The sequence below is a fragment of the Nerophis ophidion genome, linkage group LG25 (assembly GCF_033978795.1).
Source record: "Nerophis ophidion isolate RoL-2023_Sa linkage group LG25, RoL_Noph_v1.0, whole genome shotgun sequence".
In the NCBI taxonomy this organism is placed as follows: Eukaryota; Metazoa; Chordata; class Actinopteri; order Syngnathiformes; family Syngnathidae; genus Nerophis; species Nerophis ophidion.
This window is the reverse complement of record NC_084635.1, coordinates 35,291,917-35,306,032: the sequence shown is the minus strand read 5'-3', so window position 1 is coordinate 35,306,032 and position 14,116 is coordinate 35,291,917. Positions and strand designations below refer to the sequence as shown.

The 14,116-nt window shown below is 40.3% G+C and overlaps 1 protein-coding gene across 8 annotated transcripts in view; it reads left to right on the top strand.

Annotated features, from left to right (window-relative positions):
• The window catches only part of gas6 (growth arrest-specific 6), a 37,560-nt gene extending 27,214 nt beyond the window's left edge, over positions 1 to 10,346 (top strand). The window contains exons 13-17 of one of the 8 annotated variants that reach the window (XR_009804308.1): positions 885 to 1,024; positions 1,092 to 1,287; positions 7,649 to 7,951; positions 8,005 to 8,068; positions 8,122 to 10,346. Coding sequence is in view for 1 of the 8 variants with exons in the window: in XM_061887560.1 (XP_061743544.1) it covers positions 885 to 1,024; positions 1,092 to 1,287; positions 7,649 to 7,800 (488 nt within the window). In the remaining 7 variants the exon portion in view is untranslated. Of the gene's footprint in view, positions 1 to 884; positions 1,025 to 1,091; positions 1,288 to 7,648 lie in introns of all 8 variants that reach the window. The other 7 variants (XR_009804310.1, XR_009804309.1, XR_009804304.1 and 4 more) reach the window with 7 other exon arrangements.
• Positions 10,347 to 14,116: the final 3,770 nt, after the last annotated feature.

Here is a 14,116-nt window from a genome sequence, read left to right as displayed (position 1 = left end):
CGGAGTAGAACCCACGCATTCACGGGGAGAGCATGCAAACTCCACACAGAAAGATCCCGAGCCTGGATTTGAACCCAGGACTGCAGGACCTTCGTATTGTAAGGCAGACGCACTAACCCCTCTGCCACCGTGAGGCCAAAATAATACAACAAATAAAATAAATATGTATATAGAGACATACTGTAATAACTTGAAGTAAAACAATTACAATTTTGTTTTAAATTAACTAAAAGCTTGCCTTTTTCTCACAATATGTCGACTTTTCTTATAAAGTTGGGAACAATTTCTCATATTCCTTCTGTTTCTGCAATATTTTATAGTAAAATTATTACTTTTTAATGCAAAATGGTGACATATGTCATACAAAATTCTGACTTTTGTCACAACATCGCCAATTGTTTTGTTCTTGTAAAATAGTGACATATTTTGAGTAAAATTATAATATTTCCCAAATTTAAAAGTTTTCCTATAAAACTGGGAATTTTGTCGAGTAAAACTACGATTCTTTTCATAAAATTGCCAAAATGTTAAGCTTTTCTTTTAAAATTGCGACTGTTATTGAGTAAAATTCCACCTTTTATCTTTACATGGCACAAATGTCCAGATTTTCTTGTAAAATGTCGACTGACAAATTACGACTTTTATTAAAATGCTGCCAAGTTTTTCCTGTGAAATTGCAGCTCATTTTTCACAACAAGCTTTTTATATTTGCACAGTATGTACTTAGTATTCATGTTGTAAATACAAATCTTTACATATCTAGAAAGGCTGGTCCTAAAGAGGGAGGCATTTTTGTGAGTTCTCAAGAAGCTAACAAATACAAGAACGTGTGCGTGTGTTTTTATATTTGGGTCAATGTAGTCACTAAGATGTCTTGTCTTCAGATTCCCAGAACCTGAGTGTCCATTTGACCTTGTATCCAACATCTGCCATGGGGGTTCTCTTTGCTCTGGTCCACCAAGACACAGTCCCACTGTCCATCGCCCTGGCTGACCACCATCCTGCCACTGATGACTGGAGAGACGTAAGCCCAGTGCTCTCTGCACGCTTCCAAACGCAGTCTTCCCAAGTCTAAAAGTCTGTCTTTCCAGTTTGTTCTGGTGTCGGCGGGTGACGCCATCATCGCCAGCTCCCCGGCGCCCCTCTGCGACGGCGAGAGTCATGAAATCCACCTGAAGATCTCAGGCAACCGCACACAGTTGCTGGTGGACGGGGAACCCGGGCGCAGTGAAGATGCCGAAGTGGACCTTTTGTCTCCTTCCAGCACCTTCGTAGGAGGTCTCCCTGGTGAGCACATGTCTGCCATGTTGGTTTGCAACTCCCCACTTTTTAAGCACATCACAGGCCCCTCCCTCTCCAGGCCTGGGCAAAATACGGGCCACATACAGCCCGAGGTGATTTTCAATCCACAAGTGAGTACTTCAGTTACCGTAAGTCTTAAATTTCAATGGTTGAAATCTGCGCTTTTGAGGAGTTATTACGGTAATGTACGTCACAGCAGCTGAGTCCAGGAACAAAGCGGAGTGGGCGCGGTTTGTTTTTCAGAGCAGCCAGCCCGAGACACATGTGTCAGGAACAGATGCAGAAGCAGATTTGTACAACACATTTTTGCATAAAAGTGATAATATATCATATTACAGGGGTTTATTACATTTTTGTTGCAGGTTTGAAAAGTAAAAGAGGAGCGACGTTTATATGTTGTTAATATTCAGTGTTTTATTGTTCATAGATAATATTGTAAATCCCACTTTCTTTATTTTAATGTACATTTTGGGTGTCCCATTCAGTAAAAAAACTGTAAAATTCCATTCTATTTTTTAGCGGTGGTCTGACTTTTGGTATTAATGTTCCTGAAAAAAAGGGGCCCAAACACACATACAGTACAGCAGATTATACATACTCAGCTAAGTCTACCCTATTTTTACGACTATAAGTCGCAGTTTTTTCCATAGTTTGGCCGGGGGTGCGACTTATACTCCGGAGCGACTTATGTGTGAAATTATTAACACATTACCGTAAAATATCAAATAATATTATTTAATTCATTCGCGGAAGAGAGGAAGAAAATGTCAGCAACGGTCACACACACGTCAACCAATAAGAATTGTGTGGGGGGGGGTCATGGCAGAAGTGCATTGTGGGTCATGGGATGCTAACTGCTATATGCTATATGCTACTGCCGTAGCTATTAAAATGGATCATTTCCTGGTTGGAAAGGAGATCTTGTAGTGCAGATGACAAGCTGGACGTAGTGAAATATGCAGCAGAAAAGGACAAGAGGAAGAGTTGTTTAGAAGCCGCATCCAGGAAGAAGATTTATGGATTAGGAGTGAGAGATAGTTTGGTAAAGGTATAGCATGTTCTATATGTTATAGTTATTTGAATGACTCTTACCATAATATGTTAGCTTAACATAGCAGTTGCTTATTTAAGCCACATATAACCTACACTTATTCAGCCTGTTCTTCACTATTCTTTATTTATTTGAAATTGCCTTTCAAATGTCTGTTCTTGTTCGATTTTATCTAATAAATTTCCCCCAAAAATGCGACTTATACTCCAGTGCGACTTATATGTTTTTTTCCTTCTTTATCATGCATTTTCGGCCGGTGCGATTTATACTCCGGAGCGATTTATAATCTGAAAAATAGGGTATATATCATTTATACACACATACACATTGGCCCCCACAGACATTTTTTCTCTCTCAAAGTGGCCCCCGAGTCACAATATTTGCCCAGCTCTGGCCTAGCAGCTAGCTTAGCACAGCCAAGCTATGTTGGGGCTGATATTTAGTCTTCTACCCAATAGACTGCACATTTACTACTCTCATCTTGAAGTCATTTCCATTGTAGATCTGATAGCACTTATCCTTAATTCATTGTCAGTGGATTATCAAGGGTCAATAGTGTTACGTATTTGGGACACTCATGAGTTGATTCTAATTCTTGGTGTGACGATTCGATTCAGAATCCATTCTGGATTCAATATGATTCTGGTAATATATCATTTGGTATATAAATTATCATAAATTGTTTTCATAAGAGGTTACAAAAAAACATAGATAAAAAAAAAATAAAAATATATATATATATATATACTACCGTTCAAAATTTTGGGGTCACCAGAACAAATGTTGTGTTTTCCATGAAAAGTCACAGTTATTTACCAGCATACGTTGTGAAATGAATAGAAAATAGAGTCAAGACATTGACAAGGTTAGAAATAATGATTTGTATTTGAAATAAGATTTTTTTTACATCAAACTTTGCTTTCGTCAAAGAATCCTTCATTTGCAGCAATTACAGCATTGCAGACCTTTGGCATTCTAGCTGTTAATTTGTTGAGGTAATCTGGAGAAATTGCACCCCATGCTTCTAGAAGCAGCTCCCACAAGTTGGATGGTCACTTCTTGCCTATCATACGGTCAAGCTGCTCCCACAACAGCTCACTGGGGTTCAGATCTGGTGACTGGTCTGGCCACTCCATTAGCGATAGAATACCAGCTGTCTGCTTCTTCTCTAAATAGTTCTTGCACAATTTGGAGGTGTGTTTTGGGTCATTGTCTTGTTGTAGGATGAAATTGGCTCCAATCAAGCGCTGTCCACTGGGTATGGCATGGCGTTGCAAAATGGAGTTATAGAATTCCTTATTCAGAATCCCTTTTATCTTGTACAAATCTCCCACCTTACCAGCACCAAAGCAACCCCAGACCCTCACATTACCTCCAGCATGCTTAACAGATGGCGTCAGGCATTCTTCCAGCATCTTTTCAGTTCTTCTGCGTCTCACAAACCTTCTTCTTTGTGATCCAAACACCTCAAACTTGGATTCATCCGTCCACAACACTTTTTTCCAGTCTTCCAATGTCCAATGTCCGTGTTCTTTTGCCCATCTTAATCCTTTTCTTTTATTGGCCAGTCTCAGATATGGCTTTTTCTTTGCCACTCTGCCCTAAAGCCCTGTAGATGTTGACACTGGTGTTTTGTGGGTACTATTTAATGAAGATGCCAGTTGGGGACCTGTGGGGCCTCTGTTTCTCAAACTAGAGACTCTAATATAATTATCTTCTTGCTCAGTTGTGCAACGCGGCCTCCCACTTCTTTTTCTACTCTAGTTAGAGCCTGTTTGTGCTGTCCTCTGAAGGGAGTAGTACACACCGTTGTAGGAAATCTTAAATTTCTTAGCAATTTCTCACATGGAATAGCCTTCTTTTCTAAGAACAAGAATAGACGGTCGAGTTTCAGATGAAAGTTCTCTTTTTTGGGCCATTATGAGCATTTTAATTGACCCCACAAATGTGATGCTCCAGAAACTCAATCTGCTCAAAGGAAGGTCAGTTTTGTAGCTTCTGTAACGAGCTAAACTGTTTTCAGATGTGCGAACATGATTGCACAAGGGTTTTCTAATCATTAATTAGCCTTCTGAACTGATGAGCAAACACATTGTACCATTAGAACACTGGAGTGATAGTTGCTGCAAATGGGCCTCTATACACCGATGTAGATATTGCACCAAAAACCAGACATTTGCAGCTAGAATAGTCATCTACCACATTAGCAATGTGTAGAGTGTATTTCTTTAAAGTTAAGACTAGTTTAAAGTTATCTTCATTGAAAAGTACAGTGCTTTTCCTTCAAAAATAAGGACATTTCAATGTGACCCAAACTTTTGTACAGTAGTGATATATATACAATTATTTTATTTACAAAAATCACAGAATATTAATCAATCTAATTAAAAAAAATAGAGCTACTCCATCACAATCCAGCCTTACATTATTTAGGATATAAATATACAAAGCAATTGAGAAGACTAACCATATAAACACATTACTTAGAAAATGGAAAAGCAAACAATTGTTAATTCAATATTGATAATGATATCAATAATAGTTTGTTTCAATCCAAAAATAAAAACAACTATTTGTATAAAACCTTTTTTGGTGTTTGATTCTCAAAAATTCTGAATCGATTTAGAACCGAAAACAAATCAAATTTGCAATTTCCATATGAATCAATTCATTTGGAGTCATGTGTGTCATGACTCAGTCGTGCACTTTGTGGTAGTCAAGTGGTTATGTTTGTAGTAGTCAAGTGGTTATGTTTGTGGTAGTCAAGTGGTTATGTTTGTGGTAGTCAAGTGGTTATGTTTGTGGTAGTCAAGTGGTTATGTTTGTGGTAGTCAAGTGGTTATGTTTGTGGTAGTCAAGTGGTTATGTTTGTGGTAGTCAAGTGGTTATGTTTGTGGTAGTCAAGTGGTTATGTTTGTGGTAGTCAAGTGGTTATGTTTGTGGTAGTCAAGTGGTTATGTTTGTGGTAGTCAAGTGGTTATGTTTGTGGTAGTCAAGTGGTTATGTTTGTGGTAGTCAAGTGGTTATGTTTGTGGTAGTCAAGTGGTTATGTTTGTGGTAGTCAAGTGGTTATGTTTGTGGTAGTCTAGTGGTTATGTCTGTGGTAGTCTAGTGGTTATGTTTGTGGTAGTCTAGTGGTTATGTTTGTGGTAGTCTAGTGGTTATGTTTGTGGTAGTCTAGTGGTTATGTTTGTGGTAGTCTAGTGGTTATGTTTGTGGTAGTCAAGTGGTTATGTTTGTGGTAGTCTAGTGGTTATGTTTGTGGTAGTCTAGTGGTTATGTTTATGGTAGTCTAGTGGTTATGTTTGTGGTAGTCAAGTGGTTATGTTTGTGGTAGTCAAGTGGTTATGTTTGTGGTAGTCAAGTGGTTAGGGACGGCGTGGCGCAGTGGAAGAGTGGCCGTGCGCAACCCGAGGGTCCCTGGTTCAAATCCCACCTAGTACCAACCTCGTCACGTCCGTTGTGTCCTGAGCAAGACACTTCACCCTTGCTCCTGATGGGTGCTGGTTGGCGCCTTGCATGGCAGCTCCCTCCATCAGTGTGTGAATGTGTGTGTGAATGTGGAAGTAGTGTCAAAGCGCTTTGAGTACCTTGAAGGTAGAAAAGCGCTATACAAGTACAACTCATTTATTATTATTTATTTATGTTTGTGGTAGTCAAGTGGTTATGTTTGTGGTAGTCAAGTGGTTATGTTTGTGGTAGTCAAGTGGTTATGTTTTTGGTAGTCAAGTGGTTATGTTTTTGGTAGTCAAGTGGTTATGTTTGTGGTAGTCAAGTGGTTATGTTTGTGGTAGTCAAGTGGTTATGTTTGTGGTAGTCAAGTGGTTATGTTTGTGGTAGTCAAGTGGTTATGTTTGTGGTAGTCAAGTGGTTATGTTTTTGGTAGTCAAGTGGTTATGTTTTTGGTAGTCAAGTGGTTATGTTTGTGGTAGTCAAGTGGTTATGTTTGTGGTAGTCAAGTGGTTATGTTATTCCGCTCTTTTGGGGAGGAAAGTTTGCAATGTTGCTGAGATTGTTTTTTTAAAGGATCTTTTAATGAATTTTAAAAAACTTTATAATATATTTACTGGGTTTCACACAGTAGTTGCTTTAATGTGCGTGTGTGTCTTACTGACATGTTGCTGTTATCAAAGTATCATTTAAACATGCACAAATGTAAAGCTTTTTGAGTCTCTTGAGAAAAGCGCTATATAAATGTAATTTAATTCACAAACAGCTGTTGAACAAGTACATCAGAACTAAATCAGCAGATATACATGTTTGTGTATATATATATATATATATATATATATATATATATATATATATATATATATATATATATATATAATCATTTGATGCATTCTTCTAAAATATATATATATATATGTGTGTGTATATATATCCATACATATGTATATGTGTATATATGTATGTATATATATATATATGTGTGTGTGTATATATATATATATATATATATATATATATATATATATATATATATATATATATACATACATATGTATATGTGTGTTTCTATATACATACATATGTATGTGTGTATATATGTATGTATGTATATATGTTTGTGTGTATGTATATACTGTATGTATTTACAGTATTACCAGTATTTAGTATTAATACATAGTTTTTGAAGTAGATAGTCATCACCACTGCTCAAGCACATGCCCTACTTGAGAAAAGTTCCTTTAAAAAAAAACAACACATTTATTTGGGTTCTTGTGAGAACCCTGCTCCGCTGCTTTCACCGCAGCGCTCACGTGGCCACGCCCCCCCTTTTCTCTCCCTCCTGCAGTGTTGGTTGCCTACAGTACGTCTCTGCTTACTGGGTCAAAACCTCCCAATTTTAATCGGGGTATCCAGTTTTTGTCCTTCCCGTTGTGTTTTTCTGCTACCACGGTGATCACGGCTCGTGGGCCAAAACTCCAAATTTGTGTTAATATTTTGACAAATTGGAGATGATTATATAAGTGAAGAAGAGCAGGCAGCAGCTCACACATTCTCATACTTTCTGTAACACTCAGGAAGAAATGATGTTGGTCATTTTGAAAAAGGCCTCAACTATAATCTACGTGAGTAGAAAATCGAGTAGATGGTTATTGTGATGGAAGAAAAAAAAAGGCACATTTAAACATTTTTAGTTTAAATAACTTTTACTGCAAATGAATATCTGTTATCAACCTCCTTGCCTACTAATAATCGGTATCAGTATCAGCCCTGTGGCTGGTCTAACGCCGCTGTGTTGTCTTCCCATGATGCTTCACTTCCCGCTCGTGTCCTTTCTGCCCTCAGAAGTTCCGCTGGCCGCCACCCCGGTGTCGGCGTACTACAGCGGCTGTATGGTGGTCTCTGTGAACGGACTGACCTTGGACCTGGACCAGGCCCTGCACAAGCACAACGACATCCGCTCTCACTCCTGCCCCCTGCTGGACTCCAACCAGTGACCGTGGAGACTGGAGTCCGGTGTTTTCCAGGAGACTGCTCAGACTGTCAGTGGGCGGCCCGGTTCCTTGTCTCCGCCGTGACTCCAGGTCAGTCCAGAAGGGGCATCTTCACTCCCATCAGAACTGTTCCTTGTCTCCGCCGTGACTCCAGGTCAGCATCTTCACTCCCATCAGAACTGTTCCTTGTCTCCGCCGTGACTCCAGGTCAGTCCAGAAGGGGCATCTTCACTCTCATCAGAACTGTTCCTTGTCTCCGCCGTGACTCCAGGTCAGCATCTTCACTCCCATCAGAACTGTTCCTTGTCTCCGCCGTGACTCCAGGTCAGCATCATCATCAGTCCTTCCAGTCAGACGGGGCCTGCTGCTCCTGGGCACCAGATGCCCTGAAGTTAGGAGAGAAGAAACCTTGTTAGCACACAGAGACTGAGAGTGTCCACCACACACCTTAATCCTGCTCCTCGCTCACCGCAGTCCAGTCCAGCAAAGGCCGCTTCATGGAAGAAGCACAGAGGAGGAGGAAGATCACCGCATGTCAAAACCAAGCAAGCTACTGACTGTAAATAATGGCAGTGCTTTAGAAAACTACCTGACAATATCCAAAGGTGTGTAGTAACAACCTGCTCTTCTGCTGCATCCTCATGGCACACCTGGCAGACTCAGGGCCCGCCACTTCATTTTATTGTGGCCCGCCACGTCATCTTATGTGGTCTATCACGTCCTTTTTATATTGTAGCCCGCTGCCTCATTCTAATGTGGCCTGCTGCATCATTTTACGTGGCCCGCCACATCATTTTATTTTGGCCTGCTGCATCATTTTACTTGGCACGCCATACCTTTTTATTTTTGTCTGCCACATAATGCCCACTGCGTCATTCTTATGTGGCCCGCCACATCATTTATTGTGGCCTGCTGCATCATTTTATGTGGCCCGCCACATCATTTATTGTGGCCTGCTGCATCATTTTATTGTTGCCCGCCACATCATTTATTGTGGCCTGCTGCATCATTTTATTGTGGCCAGCCACATCATTTTATTGTGGCCTGCTGCATCATTTTACTTGGCACGCCATACCTTTTTATTTTGGTCTGCCACATAATGCCCACTGCGTCATTTTAAAGTGGCCTGCTGCATCATTTTAGGTGGCCCGCCACATCATTTTATTGTGGCCTGCTGCCTCATTTTACCTGGCCCGCCACGTCATTTTATCGTCGCCTGCTGCATCATTTTACTTGGCCCGCCATACCTTTTTATTTTGGTCTGCCACATAATGCCCACTGCGTCATTTTAAAGTGGACTGCTGCATCATTTTATGTGGCCCGCCACATCATTTATTGTGGCCTGCTGCATCATTTTATTGTGGCCAGCCACATAATTTTATTGTGGCCTGCTGCATCATTTTACTTGGCCCGCCATACCTTTTTATTTTGGTCTGCCACATAATGCCCACTGCGTCATTTTAAAGTGGACTGCTGCATCATTTTAAGTGGCCCACCACATTATTCTTAAGGTGGCCCACCATACCATTTAATTGTGGCCCGTCGTGTCATTTATGTGGCTGTCCGCATCCTTCTAATGTGGCCCGCCAAGTCATTTTAACGTGGTTTGCCATACCATTTTATATTGGCCTGACTCATCATTTATGTGGCCCACCACAGCATCCTAATGTGACCCGCCTCATCATTTATGTGGCCCGCCTCATCATCCTAATGTGACCAACCACCTTATTTTATTGTGACCTGCAACATAATTTTATGTGGTCTGCCAAATCATTCAAATGTTGCCCACCACATTATTTTATGGTGGACTGTCTAATCATTCTATGGTGGCGTGCCACATGATTTTATTGTGGACCATTACATCTTTTTATGTGGACCGTGACATCATTTTATGAGGCCTACCACGAAATTTAATGTGGTCCACCTCATCATGCTAATGTGACCCCCCCACATCATTTTATGTGGCCTGCCGCATCACTTCCTGTTGTCCACTACATACTTTTAATAATGGTCCTCAACATTATTTTAACATGGCCCACCTCATAATTTTATCATGGACCACCACTTCTTTTTAAAGTGGCCCATAACATCATTTCGCGCGGTCTGCCAGGTCATTTTATTGTGGCCGGTTGCCTCTGCCAGTTGTGTAACGAGGCTAAATATGACTTGATATTCATGTACATATTTACTGTTAAAAGCGGCCATAATTGCGAAGTGGCCCCCAATAAAAAGGAGTGAGACCCGCCTGCCTCAGGACGATCATAAGCAATAGAAAGTCTTTATTTGCTAGGTGCTACATAAACCAAACTGTAGAAAACAGCCAATGTTGAAAGGAGCGACCTGATTGGTCAAAGATTGACACTTTTTTGGGCTCATTTTCCAGTTTTCTCTTGTTTCAAGCCAGAAAGTTGCTTCCTTTTTTAGATTTTGTTTGAAATCATGTGTTGTGTTCTGTAATGTTCGTTAGTTTGTGTTCTTTTGTCTGCACGCTACAATCTAGTGGAGAGCAAAATAAAGAGTTCCATGGAGGAGGAAAATCCTCTTTTCAAGGTATGAGTGATGGCTGGAAGTGTCGACACCTTCTGGGACACGAGGAGTGATACTGTGTCGCTTTAACACGAGCAGTGATACTGTGTCGCTTTAACACGAGCAGTGATACTGTGTCGCTTTAACACGGGGAGTGATACTGTGTCGCTTTAACACGGGGAGTGATACTGTGTCGCTTTAACACGAGCAGTGATACTGTGTCGCTTTAACACGAGGAGTGATACTGTGTCGCTTTAACACGAGGAGTGATACTGTGTCGCTTTAACACGAGCAGTGATACTGTGTCGCTTTAACACGAGCAGTGATACTGTGTCGCTTTAACACGAGCAGTGATACTACTGTGTCGCTTTAACACGAGCAGTGATACTGTGTCGCTTTAACACGAGCAGTGATACTGTGTCGCTTTAACACGAGAGTGATACTGTGTCGCTTTAACACGAGCAGTGATACTGTGTCGCTTTAACACGAGCAGTGATACTGTGTCGCTTTAACACGAGCAGTGATACTGTGTCGCTTTAACACGAGCAGTGATACTGTGTCGCTTTAACACGGGCAGTGATACTGTGTCGCTTTAACACGAGGAGTGATACTGTGTCGCTTTAACACGAGGAGTGATACTGTGTCGCTTTAACACGAGCAGTGATACTGTGTCGCTTTAACACGGGGAGTGATACTGTGTCGCTTTAACACGAGGAGTGATACTGTGTCGCTTTAACACGGAGTGATACTGTGTCGCTTTAACACGAGGAGTGATACTGTGTCGCTTTAACACGAGCAGTGATACTGTGTCGCTTTAACACGAGCAGTGATACTGTGTCGCTTTAACACGAGCAGTGATACTGTGTCGCTTTAACACGAGGAGTGATACTGTGTCGCTTTAACACGAGGAGTGATACTGTGTCGCTTTAACACGAGGAGTGATACTGTGTCGCTTTAACACGAGCAGTGATACTGTGTCGCTTTAACACGAGGAGTGATACTGTGTCGCTTTAACACGAGCAGTGATACTGTGTCGCTTTAACACGGGGAGTGATACTGTGTCGCTTTAACACGAGCAGTGATACTGTGTCGCTTTAACACGAGCAGTGATACTGTGTCGCTTTAACACGAGGAGTGATACTGTGTCGCTTTAACATGAGCAGTGATACTGTGTCGCTTTAACACGGGGAGTGATACTGTGTCGCTTTAACACGGGGAGTGATACTGTGTCGCTTTAACACGGGGAGTGATACTGTGTCGCTTTAACACGAGGAGTGATACTGTGTCGCTTTAACACGGGGAGTGATACTGTGTCGCTTTAACACGAGGAGTGATACTGTGTCGCTTTAACACGGGGAGTGATACTGTGTCGCTTTAACACGGGGAGTGATACTGTGTCGCTTTAACACGAGCAGTGATACTGTGTCGCTTTAACACGGGGAGTGATACTGTGTCGCTTTAACACGGGGAGTGATACTGTGTCGCTTTAACACGAGCAGTGATACTGTGTCGCTTTAACACGAGGAGTGATACTGTGTCGCTTTAACACGGGGAGTGATACTGTGTCGCTTTAACACGAGCAGTGATACTGTGTCGCTTTAACACGAGGAGTGATACTGTGTCGCTTTAACACGAGCAGTGATACTGTGTCGCTTTAACACGAGCAGTGATACTGTGTCGCTTTAACACGGGGAGTGATACTGTGTCGCTTTAACACGAGGAGTGATACTGTGTCGCTTTAACACGAGGAGTGATACTGTGTCGCTTTAACACGAGCAGTGATACTGTGTCGCTTTAACACGGGGAGTGATACTGTGTCGCTTTAACACGAGGAGTGATACTGTGTCGCTTTAACACGAGCAGTGATACTGTGTCGCTTTAAGGCTGATACAACTGCTGTGTCCACATTTTGTAAAAATTCCCATTTTTATTTAATTTTTTGTATCCAGCAGATGGTGCAATTATGAAAGAGTATCAGTGTGCCAACACAGCTAATAAGTGGGCCAAACACTCATTAGCTGTGTTGGCAATACAGTTTCTTATTGACCTCCCTGCTAAAGTAGTCCCTTATTATCTCTCAATCAATGTTTATTTATATAGCCCCAAATCACAAATGTCTCAAAGGGCTGCACAAATCATTACGACTACAACATCCTGGGAAGAACCCACAAAAGGGCAAGGAAAACTCACACCCAGTGGGCAGGGAGAATTCACATCCAGTGGGACGCCAGTGACAATGCTGACTATGAGAAACCTTGGAGAGGACCTCAGATGTGGGCAACCCCCCCACCTAGGGGACCGAAAGCAATGGATGTGGAGCGGGTCTAACATGATACTGTTAAAGTTCAATCCATAGTGGCCGTGTTGAACTAATCTATTGTGAGGCCTCTAAACACTTGATAAAACTAAAAGGCTGTACACTACTAACTATCTCTCTGATAATACAAATGTACACTACTAACTATCTCTCTGATAATACAAATGTACACTACTAACTATCTCTGATAGTACAAATGTACACTACTAACTATCTCTCTGATAATACAAATGTACACTACTAACTATCTCTCTGATAATACAAATGTACACTACTAACTATCTCTGATAGTACAAATGTACACTACTAACTATCTCTCTGATAATACAAATGTACACTACTAACTATCTCTCTGATAATACAAATGTACACTACTAACTATCTCTCTGATAATACAAAAGTACACTACTAACTATCTCTGATAATACAAATGTACACTACTAACTATCTCTCTGATAATACAAATGTACACTACTAACTATCTCTCTGATAATACAAATGTACACTACTAACTATCTCTCTGATAATACAAATGTACACTACTAACTATCTCTCTGATAATACAAATGTACACTACTAACTATCTCTCTGATAATACAAATGTACACTACTAACTATCTCTGATAGTACAAATGTACACTACTAACTATCTCTGATAATACAAATGTACACTACTAACTATCTCTCTGATAATACAAATGTACACTACTAACTATCTCTCTGATAATACAAATGTACACTACTAACTATCTCTGATAGTACAAATGTACACTACTAACTATCTCTCTGATAATACAAATGTACACTACTAACTATCTCTCTGATAATACAAATGTACACTACTAACTATCTCTGATAGTACAAATGTACACTACTAACTATCTCTCTGATAATACAAATGTACACTACTAACTATCTCTCTGATAATACAAATGTACACTACTAACTATCTCTCTGATAATACAAATGTACACTACTAACTATCTCTCTGATAATACAAATGTACACTACTAACTATCTCTCTGATAATACAAATGTACACTACTAACTATCTCTGATAGTACAAATGTACACTACTAACTATCTCTCTGATAATACAAATGTACACTACTAACTATCTCTCTGATAATACAAATGTACACTACTAACTATCTCTGATAGTACAAATGTACACTACTAACTATCTCTCTGATAATACAAATGTACACTACTAACTATCTCTCTGATAATACAAATGTACACTACTAACTATCTCTCTGATAATACAAATGTACACTACTAACTATCTCTCTGATAATACAAAAGTACACTACTAACTATCTCTCTGATAATACAAATGTACACTACTAACTATCTCTGATAATACAAATGTACACTACTAACTATCTCTCTGATAATACAAATGTACACTACTAACTATCTCTCTGATAATACAAATGTACACTACTAACTATCTCTCTGATAATACAAATGTAC